This window comes from Lissotriton vulgaris, chromosome 12 (assembly GCF_964263255.1).
Source record: "Lissotriton vulgaris chromosome 12, aLisVul1.2, whole genome shotgun sequence".
Classification (NCBI taxonomy): domain Eukaryota; kingdom Metazoa; phylum Chordata; class Amphibia; order Caudata; family Salamandridae; genus Lissotriton; species Lissotriton vulgaris.
The window spans coordinates 23,273,272-23,289,285 of NC_141700.1; the positions used below are offsets into that span (position 1 = coordinate 23,273,272).

The 16,014-nt window shown below is 45.4% G+C and overlaps 1 protein-coding gene across 1 annotated transcript in view; it reads right to left on the reverse strand.

The window, feature by feature from the left end:
- JAK3 (Janus kinase 3) overlaps positions 1–16,014 on the reverse strand; it is a 321,936-nt gene that overhangs the window by 14,379 nt on the left and 291,543 nt on the right. The window contains exon 21 of the mRNA XM_086946801.1: positions 15,087–15,259. Coding sequence (XP_086802927.1) covers positions 15,087–15,259 — 173 coding nt within the window. The remainder of the gene's footprint in view (positions 1–15,086; positions 15,260–16,014) is intronic.

Sequence of the window (16,014 nt, forward strand, 5' to 3'; positions counted from 1 at the left end):
TCATATTCTGATTTTTTTCCCTAACTCTATCCTGAACCCTTTCCGCTGATACTCTTAACACTAATCATTTAATTTTTTAACGTTTATTCCCAGATCTTTAATCTCTCATTTTTAGTTTTTCTCACAATTTGTTCCTCACATTTTGCATTTTTGACATTTGACCTAATAGGAACCACATGTCCCCACAACCCAGTTTAATATTTGTATGTTTTAATCCAGCTTTATCCCAAAAACTTCTGAAACAAAAAATATTTCTTCGAATTGGAAAATAGCTTAAAAATGTGTACAATAAGATGTTTAGTTGCATCGTTCATTAACTACTTTAGTACCATAATGAAGCGCGTCACATATCCTGGCCTTACAGCGAATGTATTGCTTCCCCCTGTTCTCCTTTCCAAAGAAACGGGGTGAACAGTTATTAATGTTTGTATGTTAAACAGCCCTATATTGCTTCCCTTGCCAGAACCCTAAAAAGCCTTACAGACTTTTAACAACTACCCTTCCTTAACCCTAGAAACCATTTACTACCCCGTTACGCTATTTATTGCTGAATTCTAAATGAAACAGAGGTAGACAGCTATCAATGGTTGTATGTAGTGAAGTCAATTTATAAAATGCTCACTACATTTAAGATGAGTTGCTATTGTCCATTTAATAACATTTTTGTTTTTATTAGATTGATATGTAATGTATCTAATGGTACCCTAATAACCCCTTAACACATCCCATCCCTGGACTCTTATGACCCTGAACTGCCTAATAATGCTACCCTTCTCTGAACTCTAAAAAGCCCTTACTAGCCCTTAACACAACCCTTCCTTGATCCCTAAAAGCCCCTTACTACCCTTTAACGTTACCCTTCTTTGAACCCTAAAAGCCCCTTACTACCCTTTAACATTACCCTCCTATTGAACCCTAAAAGCCCCTTACTACCCTTTAACGCTACCCTTCTTTGAACCCTAAAAGTCACTTACTACCTTTTAATGTTACCCTTCTTTGAACCCTAAAAGCCCCTTACTACCCTTTAACATTACCCTCCTATTGAACCCTAAAAGCCCCTTACTACCCTTTAACGCTACCCTTCTTTGAACCCTAAAAGCCCCTTACTACCCTTTAACATTACCCTCCTATTGAACCCTAAAAGCCCCTTACTACCCTTTAACGTTACCCTTCTTTGAACCCTAAAAGCCCCTTACTACCCTTTAACATTACCCTCCTATTGAACCCTAAAAGCCCCTTACTACCCTTTAACGCTACCCTTCTTTGAACCCTAAAAGCCACTTACTACCTTTTAATGTTACCCTTCTTTGAACCCTAAAAGCCCCTTACTACCCTTTAACATTACCCTCCTATTGAACCCTAAAAGCCCCTTACTACCCTTTAACGCTACCCTTCTTTGAATCCTAAAAGCCCCTTACTACCCTTTAACATTACCCTCCTATTGAACCCTAAAAGCCCCATACTACCCTTTAACGCTACCCTTCTTTGAACCCTAAAAGCCACTTACTACCTTTTAATGTTACCCTTCTTTGAACCCTAACGTTAAGATTATGCACCATTATGCACTAGAATATCTAGGTTTGTATGTTGAATGGCCTCCTGTTTCCGTTTTTTTCATAAAACCACTGTGAACGACCCCTGAAGAAGGGTCAACACCTGACCCGAAATGCATTGGGTCCACTGATAAGAAATGGATCTTACGGATGATTTAATTTGATAAATGTGCATGATGGATAATGCACCACATGAATAAAACAACTTGAAGTTGGATAACCAATCTGTTTAAGAATGGTTATTTTGGATTCTTTTGTTAGAACGTTTTGATACCTCGAGGTATTGGAAATAGTACTCCCACCAGCATGAAGGGATCCCCCTTCCTGCACTCTTACCAGTGGAGAAGAAGACCCCAGGTATCCCTACATCCCGAGCATCGTAAGCCTTGAACTCCCCTGTTGGTTCAACCCCCACTGGCGTGCTAGCCAAAACCTGCAGCCTCTTCTAACAGAGACCAATCCCCATTGAAACCTATTGGGCAACCAACGCTGATTTGCACTCTGCACCCGGCTGCCCTCGTGTCGCTGGTGGTGTATTCTTGGCGATTGGTCCTGTAAATGGATGTACTGTACCTGTTTGCAAAACCTGTTCTTCCTTCCATAGGATAACATTGCAGAACCCAGAAATGCACTGTCTCCACTTTTTAAAGTGAAAAGAATTAATATTAAAAACGTACTTACCTAAATGATTTTCCTCTGATGCCAAATTATATATAAAAGGTACTTGGTATTTTTATAAATTGGTGTGGCTTTCCTTCTTGAGACATGTTATTATTCATTGAATGTATTTGCAAATGTCTTGCACTCCTCTGTGTTAAGCCTAAGGCTGCTCAACCAAACCACCCCCCTAATAGAGCACCTTGGGGTTGCATATCAAGCCCCTGTCCACTAGTAAGGGAACCCCTGGGCTCTTTACATGGTGTATCAGATTTTTTATATAACACATAAAGAGCCAGCTTCCTACAATGGTTTAGTAGCCTATTCACAATGCAGTAGAGTGTGAGGAGCTGTCTCTGGTGATCAACGTGCACAGATGGAATTAGTGAGCACTGTGCAGAGATCCTGGAGGCAACTTGAAAGAGCTGCTCTGGTTCTAGCTCCATTAGCATGTCGGCACATGGCGGCTGAATGTATAATGTTTGCCAGGGCTGTTTTCAGTTCCCATTCCGGTCCTGGTGAGAGGCGCTGGCTCTAGTGAGCAGTGTGACGAGGTTCCTCTAGTGAGCAGTGGGAGGAACTACCTGTGGTGAGCAGTGCAAGGAACTTGTACAGGTGGGCAGTGAAAAGGAGTAAAATATTTACATGTAACTGTAGTTTTTCAGTTTGGGAATTTTTCATAGATTCACATGCTTGAATCTTGAACGTCTTCAGAGAACTGTGCCTCACTTTCAACCCAAAGAAGCCTTCTCTCCATCATAAAACATAACGTTTTGGGAGCCACACAGGATACAACACTCACCAAAGCATATCCCATACCAGAGAGACAATTAACGTTGATGACTGTGACAAAAGAGACAAGCATTGGCATAGCCAATAGGTCTCACCTTTGGGACCTTATAAGTATTTAGTTATGCAGCACAATATCCTTGGTTCAACAACATTTACTGTTGCATGGCTAAACCCTTAAACGGTCCCAAAGGCAAAACCTATTGGCTATGCCAATGCTTGTTTATTTTAAGCATATAAAAAAAATTATGAAACCATTGTTTATAACTTTTGTATAGACCAGTATGGGTGCTTCATGGCAGGCAGGTGTAATTAGAACAGGTAAAGAAAACCTTTTTTCACAGGAAAATATTACTCTTGTTGGCTTAAAGAAAAGATAAACCAGGGTTTGAGTTGCTGACATAGCTTACATAAACGACTTTAACCCCTTCGAGGCTATTGACGAGCTGGGCTCGTCATCGCGCTTACCTGTCCTGCGCGGATGACAAGGCCAGCTCGTCACGTAACGCGGTAATTTTGAATTTGCCGCGCACAGCGGGAAAAGCCGCCGCAGCGATGCGGTTAAAAAAGGTAACATGATGAGGAATGGGAATAAAGAAGTATTTGCCAGTGCTGGGCCACCAGTCCTGGGAATAAAGGGCACTTTTTTAGACAGGTATGCATATGTGTTTAGGCAAAATGCCATCACTCAAAGTGTGTGGGGCAACGGATGAAGTGATCTGACCTACAGCCCCATGCTATGACGAAAGGAACCAACATGTGAACCACAGATGAGCAGGCCAAAGGGTGAATTTTTATATTTATGAATGTTTGATTATACGAAGTCACCAAAAAGCTGAAGCTCTGTCTATGCCAGACCTAAAAATAGGAGAGTGTATCAACACTGAATTAGTCATAGGTTTCATGTGCGGAGAGAAACTTGCCAAATAAAGAAAGACAGATGTTTTACAGTTCATCATCTTGACTCATTGTAGGCTTTGTTTTGAAAAACGTTCAAGCTCCTCCTTCCAAATCAGCAGTGTATGGCGACGGACCTGTGACTTCCTCAACCCTTCATAGTCTATTACACAAAAAACGTTACGTAAAAACAGAAAATAAACATAAATGCTAAATAAGCAGAGGTGTGAAAAGGCAATCATCAAAGGTTTCCGTCATACAACAGGTGGCTGCCCTGTAGGAGTTACACAGATCACTGCTCACAAGCAGACTTTACACATAAACCCCTGCACACACTGCTTTTTTTAGGGTTCCATCACTGAGAAAACTGCACAGCCTGTAAAATTTACGAGCATAGATGCATTCATGGAGTGCTCCCAAAGAGATTCCACATAGATGTTTGAAAATGAGGAAATCAACCAGATAACATATCATAGAAAGGAAAATGCTACTTACCAGTATGCATCTGTTCTTGGCATGTAGAGCTGTAGAGTTACACACTGTGCATAGATGGCCACCTAGTGTTGGGCCCAGATGTTTGCATTTTGTTTTTGTTGTAGAAAAGTCTTTGGGAGTCACGGGATAGGTGACTCCTCCTTTGGATCATACTGCGCATGGGCATCGGCTTCATCCCCAGATTGTTTTTCGCCATTAGGGAAATGATGGAGCTGTACAAGAAGTAGTGATGTCCATGTGATTTGTATCTAATTAGGATAATACTGGAACAGATAAAGGCAGCCGGGGAGGCGGGTGGGCGTGTGTAACTCTGCAGCTCTACATGCCAAGAACAGATGCATACTGGTAAGTAGCATTTTCTGTTTGAGGCTTATGAGCTGCAGATTACACACTGTGCATAGATTGTATAGCAGTACCCACCTTTAGCGGAGACTACCCGTACCTGTTGCAGTTGTCGAGTTTTTAGTACAGCCTGGCCCACAGTGGCTTGTTGTTTAGTTTGCACATCTACACAATAGTGTTTTGTGAATGTGTGCGGTGTAGACCATGAAGCCGCTTTGCATATATCATCTAGGGGAATGTTCCCTAAGAATGCCATTGAAGCCCCTATTTTTCTTGCAGAGTGGGCTTTTGGAGGAATTGTTAACGTACGTTTGGCTTTCTGGTAACATATTTGTATGCATTTAACAATCCACCTAGCTATCCCCGATTTTGATCTGGGGTTGCCTTTATGTGGTGGTGAAAAAGACACAAAAAGTTATTTAGTTTTACAAAAGGTTTGTGTCCTTTCGATGTAGTACAGTAACGCTCTTTTGACATGTAAGGTGTGTAGAACTCTTTCTGCGACTGTTTGTGGCTGCGAGAAAAATACAGGCAGCTCAACAGATTAATTTAGATGGAATGGTGAAATGACCTTTGGAAGGAATTTAGGATTAGTACGTAGAACCACTTTGTTATGATGCATTTGCAGAAAGGGTTCTTGAATGGTAAATGCTTGTAGTTCACTAACTCTTCTGAGAGAAGTAATAGCTACTAGGAAAGCTACTTTCCAAGTTAGGAATTGCAATTCAAATTTATTTAACGGTTCAAAGGGAGGTCTCATTAACCATATAAGAACAATGTTTCACACTGGTGAAGGTGGCGTTCTAGGAGGGATTATTCTTTTGAGTCCTTCCATGAAAGCTTTTATAGCAAGTACTCTAAAAAGAGATAGATGTTGTCTATTTTGTAAATATGCTGCAACGGCAGCAAGGTGTAGTCTGATAGACGTGTAGGCTAAATTACACTTTTGAAGGTGTAATAGATATCCTATGATGTGTTGAATAGATACATCTAAAGGATTTATGTGGTTGATTTGACATTATATCACAAACCGTTTCCACTTAGCAGTTAAGCACATAACATGCTCTAGTAGTGGGACTTCTAGCTTCTTTGATAACGTTCATGCATTCTGGTGGAAAGTTGAGGTAACCAAACTCTATGACTTCAGGAGCCAGATCGCTAGGTTGAGCTGAGCTGGGTCCGGGTGTCTGACCTCTCCATGGTTCTATGTTAATGGGCGTGGAGATAGGCTTAGTTTCTGGTGTGGTACCACAGATAGTTGCAGCAGCGTGGTGTACCACTGTTGTCTGGCCCAAGTTGGAGCAACTAGAATGAGTGTTAGGGAATGTTGCTGTAGCTTGCGTTCCACTAACAGAAGTAGTGGGAGAGGAGAAAAGCATACGCAAATTGTCCTGACCAGTTCATCCATATCGCATTGCCTTTGGACAGCGGGTGTGGATATCTGGCGGCGAAGTTTGAGCATTTTGCGTTTTCGTGGGTGGCGAAGAGGCCTATCTGAGGTTGTCCCCACATTTGAAAGAATGGTTGAAGAACTTGCGGATGAAGTTCCCACTTGTGGATCTGCTGTGTCTGTCGACTTAGCAGATCTGCCATGGTGTTTTGTACTCCTGGAACGTGTTGGGCTAAGAGGAAGATCTTTAGTGGTATAGACCATTTCCATATCTGCTGTGCTAACTGAGAGAGCTGCAGAGAGTGTGTTCCCCCTTGTTTGTTTATGTAGTACATGGCTGTCATATTGTCTGTGCAGACTAAGACAGCTTTGCCTGATACTTGTTTTTGGAATGCTTTTAGGGGTAGAAAAACAGCTAGTAATTCCAAGTGGTTGATGTGGAGTAACTTTTGTTGCGGTGTCCACCTGCCTTGCATGGTGTGATGCAGTAGGTGAGCTCCCCAGCTGGAGAGCGATGCGTCCGCTGTCATGATTATTTGAGGAACTGGCTCTAGAAACGGTCGGCCCTTTGAAAGGTTTTTGGTGCTCCACCAGTTCTAGACAGTAACCTGAATGAATTATTTGAAGCACCCACCTGTCTGATGTGATGTTTTCCCAGGCTGGTAAGTGTTGTTGTAGTCTTCCCCCGACAGGAGTGGAATGGGGCGGGGGAAGGGGAGGGGAGTCATTGGGCAGGGGTAGAGACGGAGCGGGAGCTGTTGTTTTTCCCTCTGCCCTTATTGTTGTTACCTCTGTAACCACCCCTTTGGTAGCCCCTACTATAGGTGGATTGTGTGGGGGCTTTGCACGAGGTAGAAGGTGTGTCTGAAGAGTATCCCCTGGTGGCACCTCTGTAAGATGAGCGGCGAAATGAATGTCTGGGAGGCTGCGACTGCAGGGCTCCCATAGATTTGGCGGTATCTGTATCCTTTTTCATATTTTCAAGGGATACATCTACATTGGGTCCAAATAAGTGTTGCTCATCGAAGGGTTGTTTAAGTATAGCACTTTGGACTTCAGGTTTAAACTCTGATATGCGTAGCCAGGCATGTCTACGCAACAAAACACGTGTTAACTGCTCTGGAGGCAGTGTCTGCTGCATCAAGTGCACAGCGAATGGAGGTATTTGTAATATTTTTCCCTTCTTGGATAAGCTCATTTGCTCTATCTTTGTACTTATCAGGGAGGTGCTGCATTAACGATTCTAATTCGTCATAATGTGCTCTATCATATCTTGCCAATAATGCTTGTGTATTGGCAATACGCCACATGTTTGCTGCTTGAGACGCAGTTCTTTTCCCCGATGTGTCAAAGAGCTTAGACTCTTTATCTGGTGGGGGAGCTTCACCTGATGTTTGTGAATTTGCTCTATTGTGTGCATTGGAAACCACAAGCGAGTCTCGTGGTACTGGGCCTTTAATATATGCTGGGTCTGAAGGGGCGGCTTTATATTTCTTCTCTGTTTGTGGGTTTATGACCCAAGTTCTAACTGGGTCTTTGAAGACTTCAGGAGCATGCTTAATTACTCCTTTAAGCATGGGTAAAATGGATGAGGATCTTTGTGCATTATCAAAGGTATCCATTAGGAAGTCTTCATCTACAGGGTCTGTATTCATGTCCACCCCATGATACGGCACAGCTCTGTGTACTAATTGATTGAAGCCCATAGTGTCTTCTGGTGGGGAAGGCCTAGAGGGGTATATGTCGTCCTGAGGGACATTTGGGATGTCTGGGGTGTTATAATCATCCCACGGGTCAGGTGAGCCTGGAGGAATAGATGGATCATCTGCATTACCCCCTATATCATCAGAGCTATCATCCCTGTTGTCATCATCTGGTATGGTAGAGGATGTAGGGGAATGTTGTGGTAAGGGCACAGGTGGTGATGGCATAGGCGGAGGAGAAGGGGAAGGAGCTCTTAAAGGAGAAGTAGCCATGTCCTTCTTTTTTGGATGAGGAGCAGGTGCAGGTGTATCCAGTGGCCGTTTTTTTTAACTTAGAGTTAATCGACCAGTGACTGGATCTTTAACCAGAGTCTTTTGAGCAGGGTCTGGGTGAAATAAGTCTTCTGCAGGAGGCTGATCTTTTGGTGCGGAGGGAGGTTTTGGCACCGAAGTAGTTTCTTTTGGTTTTTTGGCAGGAGAAGCAGGAGTCTTTATAGGCTCGGATGGTTTTTTCGGCTCCAATGGTTTTTTCAGCTCCAATGGTTTTTTCGGTTCCGGTGCATTTTTCGGATCCAATGGTTTTTTCGGTTCCGGTGGTCTTTTTGAATCCGAAGCATGTTTGCTTGGTTCCAACCTGGGATTTGGTGCCGATGGAATAGGGGTATGCTTCGGCACCGATTGTTTTGATGCCGGCGTGGTAGGTGATGTTGTCTTTTTCGGTGCCGGTAGGTGTGCGCCGGCACCCTGGGGAGGCCGACTCGAGCCGAGTCGCTGGAAGGCTTAGTTAGCTTCTTAGCCGGGCCCGAACGTGGGGCAGTAAAATGCAGTGTCTCGGTGTGCACCCGAGCCCGAAGGTGAGGGTGTGACAGAGCCTTTTGTGACTGTGTCGAGGAAGGGTCGGGGTCGACGGTCTTACTTACGACCCGCTGTGCTGGAGTGATGTCCTCGACTTCGGAATCTTCTGCCTCGGAGTTGCTGTCGACGCCATGTTCTTATGGGACGTTGACGCCCTCTGCGAAGATGTCGTCTGGAATCGGAGCTGAAGATCGAGCCATTGTTCTCCTAGCTCTTCGGTCCCAGATCGTCTTCTTGGAGCGGAAGGAGGCACAAGGGAACAGTCTCTGGCCTCGTGCTCCGGGGAGAGGCAAAGGTTACACACCTCATGAAGGACGGTGTAGGGAAACTTCGACCCACATTGAGGACACTTTTTAAATGGCGTCCTTTCCATGAGCTGGAGTCGAGGCCTAGTTAGGCCCGAAGGCCGTCGTCGACGACCGGAATCGAAATCTTCGATGTTGAAGAGTAGCGTCGACTGGAAGTGCGTTCAAAACTAAATTCTAGAAGCTGGTGAGGACTGCACGTCGAAGGAAATCTGTTCCAACACGGAGCGCTGGAAACACATCCGAGCCCGGTGGCGGAAAAAAACAATCTGGGGATGGAGCCGATGCCCATGCGCAGTATGATCCAAAGGAGGAGTCACCTGCCCTGTGACTTCCAAAGACTTTTCTACAACAAAAACAAAATGCAAACATCCGGGCCCAACAGTAGGTGGCCATCTATGCACAGTGTGTAATCTGCAGATCATATGCCTCGAACATAACATTATTATCTATTCAGAGCATTTAGTAGCCAGCACGGAATATTTCTTGCCAATTTAGCTTTTCAAAATGTTGTGTCAGGGTGAGGAATTATGCATGAATTATGGTCATCTAACGAACAAATAGATTTATTTTCCTGTGGTGCTGCCTACCCCCAGGCATTTGGCTCATAAGAGCAGCTCCCGATTGCACTTCTGATCCACTTATTCCCGATCAGCACCCGTTTCAAGCACGGGAGGCTAGAAGGATAAGTAAGGGAGCAAACCAAGAAGACAGAGAATAAGAGAGATGAAGGAGCAGAGAAATTAAAATAACGAAGAAAGATATCGGTACAAAATTCAATTAAAACAAGGAAACACTCTGGGCAGTGAACCTCAGCGTGACTGGAATAGAGAAAGCGAAAACAGAGAAAAACAGACACACACAGTGTTTCACTTAAGGGAATGAGCAGGGGCACCATCTGTTTGAAAGTTAATTACAAACAGATGTCGCCAAAGCTCGCTCCCGCTAGGGAATCGCCAAATGTGCACCCGTTGCCATTGAAAGCAATGCAAAGTGTGCACGTTTTTTCCCGAAAAAGTGAATCGATTCCTAAATGTCTCCTCCTATGCAGCGCATGCTTGCCCCGTAGGTGAGACCTAAAAAGGCTCTTTCCATTCGCTTCTACAAGTCCCTCCTAGGGATGATGTCATCCTGCATTCCTCAGTTCCATTCTGCCATCTGTGGATGCGTCGGCTGCAAGAGGAGTTGGACAGGCAGTGGATTTAAGAGACAGGATCTTTCAACAATCTCATCCAGGTCACTCTGGGCATGGTCAACGCCCTAGCCTTGTGGACGCAGCTTGAACATCTCTCAATCAGCCTGCATTTCTTCCTCAAACCTATCATTTGGTTATCACCACCAACACTTCCCTAGAGGGTTGGGGGGCTCATCTACAGGATCTACAAGTCAGTGGCAAATGGCAATTTTTCAGCTACTTCTCCACATCAATCTGCTCAAATTCAAGACAGTGCATTTGGCCTTGCAGGCGTTCCTTCCCTGAATAGGCAATTCTACAGTTCTGATCTGCAGAAAATATGACCGCAATGCACTACATCATCAAGCAGGGTGGCACAAGATCTCACTTGCTGTCCCAAGGCATCTGGGAGTGGTCCATTTTCCACAAAGCACCACTACGTGCGGAACACATCTCAGAATACCATAGCAGATACTCTAAGCAGACTGCGTACCTCCTGTCACAAATGGAAAATCAAACAGAGGAACCTCGACAATGTCTTTCTTCAGTGGGGCAAACTGAATCTGGATCTCTTCGCACCCCCTTGAACCAGACATGCCAGTTCTTCGCAAGCTGGCATCCTCATCCGGGGTCGGGTGAGAATGAATTTTCGATCACCTGGTCCAGAATCTTTGCTTATGCCTTTCTTCCGATTCTTCTCCTCCCAAGAGAACTCATGAAAATGAAGACCAAAGCATGCAGGATAATCCTGATAGTGCCAAAGCAATCATGCCAACATTGGTTTGCAGGATCACTTCTCTCAGAGAGGATCCACATCCAGTTAAAACTGATACCATCTCTTCTGACCATGAACCAGGGCAAGTGCTGCACCCGGATCCTAGGTCATTTCACTTGTTAGTCTTGGCCCCGAGTTCAATGAATTTGCACACCTAAAAATCCCACCAGACTGCAGGGACATAGTAGCTGGAGCTCGCACAGACAGTATGAATAAAACCTACTGCCTCAAGTGGAAAAATGTTGCCAAAACAGATAAAGGTCATCCACTTTCCTCTTCTCCAGAGAAATCCTTCTGTATCTCTTGCATGTAGCGAAATCGGGTCTGGCTCATGCATCCATTAAAGTTCATTTAGCAGCCATCTCCCACTTCAGGCAATCTTCCACTTCACCTTCATTATGGCCATCCGGACACATGAAGCAATTCCTCAAGGGATTATTCAGGGTCTACTCACAGGTAAGACCTCCTCCTCTACTATGGCACCTCAACATCGTACTTTCACAACTCATAAAAGATCCCTTTGTGTGCATTCACAGGGCAGACATTAAGTTCCAAACACAGACAGTAGCTCTTCTACTGGCCTTGACATCAGCCAGAAGATTCAGCAAGATACAGGTTTCACTATCCAGGAGCCTTTCCTCCAATTTAGGGATGATAGGGTGATTCTTTGCACAAACCCCAAGTATATCCCTTAAGTCCCTTCCGTCTTCCATCTCAATGAGCCAATAATTCTTTTTTTTTATTTATTTTTTTTTTATTTGGAAAACCTCATATATATTGTTTCAGACCAATACAGGCATGGGCCTACAACCCCTAGGGCCGGCCGCTAGATAGAATCAAAACCTTGCAAAGCAAAAATAACACAGCTCAGCATCTCTCGGTCCGGAGTCATAGCAAATCAAAAAAGCAGGATTTATATGTAAGCGTGTCCACGAAATATCAGGATTTGAGAGGATTCCATTTTATAATATGGGAATAAGGATCCGATGACATACAATCTACCAAAGTCTTATTCGGAGCAAGTCGTGCAACAGGATATTCGCCTTCTGTATAAGCATGATTAGAAAGTTGGCTTAAGAACGTGCAAATCAGAATATGCAAGCATACAATAACTATGCGCTAACTCGGTGTCCTACCCGTAGGATCAACAAAAACTGTGAGAAAAACATAAGCGCACATTGCAAGATTCTTTCCCAAAAAGAACAAGACTTGACCCCCCATCTGAGCGAAGGTATATAAGAAATAAAGAAAGAGAGTACGAGCAGAAAGAGAAAAAAAATAAAGGCCATAGAAACAAAAGAGAAACGAAAACAAACCCCATCCCCCAACCCCCCACCCTGCATACCAGCAGAAGGCTACGGCCCACCCCCCCCTATAGGCATGCCTGTCGCCCCAACAACTGAAACCCCGTTTACGAGAAAAAGGAGGAGGACCCTCGCACCCGCCCCCAGCCCCACCCCCCCACCCCACCGCATCCCAGAAGAGAATGTAAGCTCCCCGAAAAGGAAGCGGCCATCATCATATGTCCATCTCACCCCCCCCCCCCCCACACAATTACAATAACGAGCCAAGTCCCGCATCACCACCGGAATCACCAACGCAGTAAAACAATCAGGCAATGCTCATCCTTGGCCAGTTCGAGCAGGATTAAGCAAACTCTCCAACCCAACAGTTCCACAGGCAGACGAGCCTGGTGACCAAACTTGCTTCTTAGGAGCCCCCCAAGTGCTCGGCGGAGGCAGCAGAACAGTGACAAGACCGCTTCTCCAGTAGTCGCTTTCCAATAGTGAGAGGACCCGGCGTTGCTGTTTGGTGGCGAGCACATGAGTCGGAAGAACAAATAGAATGTCAGTCGTGCAAATCCGGACGGCGAGCTCACTGTCCTCAAAATCCAGCACTTTACGCCCCAGGGAGTCCTCGGTGACCAATGACTGAGCGTAGACGGGTGCCCGACCTATCATACTCCCATTTGCGCCCCCAGGTCCCATTTCAGGAACAATAGACGCCAGTGAGTCATGGAGGGCCAACAATCTACGGCTCAGGGAGGAGTGAAAATCATTGACAGCCAGAAGGACATCTCCTAGTGTGTACTCCCTTTCTCCGCTGTCGGCGGTTGCAATGCTCCTCGCCCCTGGGGACCCCCCAGACAAGATAGTAAACATCGTATCAGGCATCCGGGGTCTTATTGTCACCTGGTAGTCTATGTTGGGGTTGGAGCGGAACCATTCAAAACCCTCAGTAGTACAGTACCACCAACCTCTTACAAGCCATGCCTGGGAGAAAGATCCATATTCCGACACCGGCCACGGCCGGCCGACGGCCACACTGAGGGCCAGGTCACCCCGGGCAGCCCACCAAAGAAGAAGACCGATGCGGGCGGCAGAACTGTCGTCTGTTCCCGGGACATCCAGTGCTGAGAGAATCAGCCAAATGCGTGTTGTGAGGCTCGGGGCACTCGAATCGTACTCCGCCCGTGTCCGCCAGCAAAATCGAGCGAACTGCGACTTCCGTCGGGGTCCACCGGTCCTCCCTGCCCGGCCGCAGCCGCTGTTGTTCGACTCCTCTCCGGCCACGTCACAACTCGAGGTCCCGGATTACAGCTGGCACAGGCCACAATCTTCGCGTCGACGTTTCTCGGTCATCCGAGGCGACCGCGAACTCGGAGTTACACGGTCGGGCACCGCGCCACCTTAGCTGTGCGGGGGTATGGTTTAGATGCAGGATCAATGTCAGGATGCTAGGGAGGGAGAGGACGGGTGGCGGAGCCGGGCTCCTAAGCTGCCATTTTGGACGCCGTCTTGGCTCCTCCTCGAGCCAATAATTCTTAAAACGTTTTCCAGGCCCTAAGACGCTAGCTGAAATGGCACTTCACTCATTATACGTAAAGAGATGTTTAAAGTTCTGATTGAATAAAACAAAAGGTTTCCGTAAATCCAATCAACTATTTGTAGCTTACAGCGCTCCAAGGAAAGGGTATCCTATTTCGAAACAAAGCATTGCTAGATGGATATCCAGTGCCATTCACTTCTGCCATCAGAAAGCTGTCACGCCATAGAGCACAACGGTGCACGTGCATCTACAAGAACTATGCCTGCTTCAATGGCCTTTATTTGCCAGTGTGTTACTTCAGGCAATTTGCCGAGCGGCTACCTGGAAAAATAGTCACACCTTCACGCAGCACAACTGATTGGAATTTAAACAGCAGTGCAGTTCAAATTGATGCAGCAGTGGGCCACACATATTAGGGTCTTTTCCAGTAAATGTGGGCTAGCTCCTTCTTCCTGCCATCTTCTTACTGTTACGCACATTTTTCATTGTAAGTTACATGTTTTTCTGAAATGGTAGTCCATCTTTTTTTTGATACATGGATATGTATACATATACATTTATTCTTTCATGCTATATGTATATAATTTGCATAATTTTAGAAAATGTGCTTCTCAATTGATATTTAGTTTGATTCGAGTATATGAATCTATGAAAGATCCAATATCGGAGTAAGGAATACGTTACTTACCTGTAACTGTAGTTCTGTGGTATTCAAATCTTTAATTGTTCACACGCGACCGAGCCTCCTCACCTGGGAAGCTCACATTCTCTCCCAATGAGTGTTTATATACACTTGTGCTCTAAAAATCTGAGGGACTGGAGCTTCTCACAGGAGTGTTTCAGAGGGTAGTACAACCTGATTGGTTGAAACTTAAGTTTGGTCTCTTTTTTTAAAATGTACTATAATATATTATTAAACTGAAGGGCCTAGGGCCTTTCTAGTCTATACCTACCACTGTATTGCTTTTCTAAAGTACCGTGGGACTCCCATCTCGAGAACAGGGAATGATTCAAGCATGTGAATCTATGAAAGATCCAATACTGGAGTAACAGCTGCCTCAGATGAGCAGTGTGATGAGGTTCCTCTGGTGAGCAGTGAGAAGATCTTCTTCTGTTGAGCAGCTTGAGGAAGTTGCCCTGGTGGGCTGTTAGAGGAGATTTCTCTGGTGAGTAATGTGAGGAGCTGGTATTTGTGAGCAGTGTGAGAAGCTGCAAATGGTGAGTAACCTTAGGCGCTAACACAAGTACTTTGCGGACATCATACAAAGTCACCCTTGTGCCATGAGGCATTGTGCATGATCCAAAAGGTCTCTTATACATACCAGAAGATGGGGCTCTCTCCCCGCTCTCGCACCACGTAGTACTCTTTGTCCTGGGGCAGGATCTTGGCCAAACCGAAGTCTCCGATTTTGACGTGGTTGTGACTCTGCACTAAGATGTTCCGGACAGCCAGGTCTCTGTGCACATAGCGCTGCGTGCCCAGGTATTCCATGCCCTGTGGATACATATAGCACATTCAGAATACACAAAAGGTAGCTCTCTGTGCCCAGGTACTCTATGTCCCATGGATACATACAGCATACTCAGAAGACACACACAATGTAGCGCTGCGTGCCCACGTACTCCATGCCCTACGGATATAGCTCACGCAGAAGACACACACAATATAGTGCTGTGAGCACAGTTCTCCATGCCCTATGGATACATGTAAAACACTGAGAGGACACACACAATGTAGTACTGCAAGCACAGGTACCCCATGTTCTATGGATACATATAGCACACACATAGGACACACACAAAGTAGTGTTGCGAGCAGAGGTACCCTATGGATACATATAACACACTCAAAGGGCACACACAATGTAGTGCTGCGAGCACACATACTTCATGCCCTACAGAGATATATAGCACGATCAAAAGACAGACACAGTGTTGTGCTGGAGGTCCATGCCATACATGCCCCAGGGATTCATGCTAAACACCCAGAGGCCGCAGAGCCAAAAGAAGTGTCGAGAATCAAGATAGTCCTAGGCCTTTGGAGCCAACCAGAGCCCCAGAGGCCTCGCACACAATGTAGCGCTTGCAAGGCCTGTGTGTTCCAAGGGCTCCACTGAAAATATACACTATGGTTATGGCCAGACGGTGAATGTGTAAAGTCACACAGTCATTCATTTTGATAAAGGAGAGGATATGAGACCAGGGCTGCGGGCGCTTGTTTTGACTGCTCCTCCCTGTGCTATATTTTTT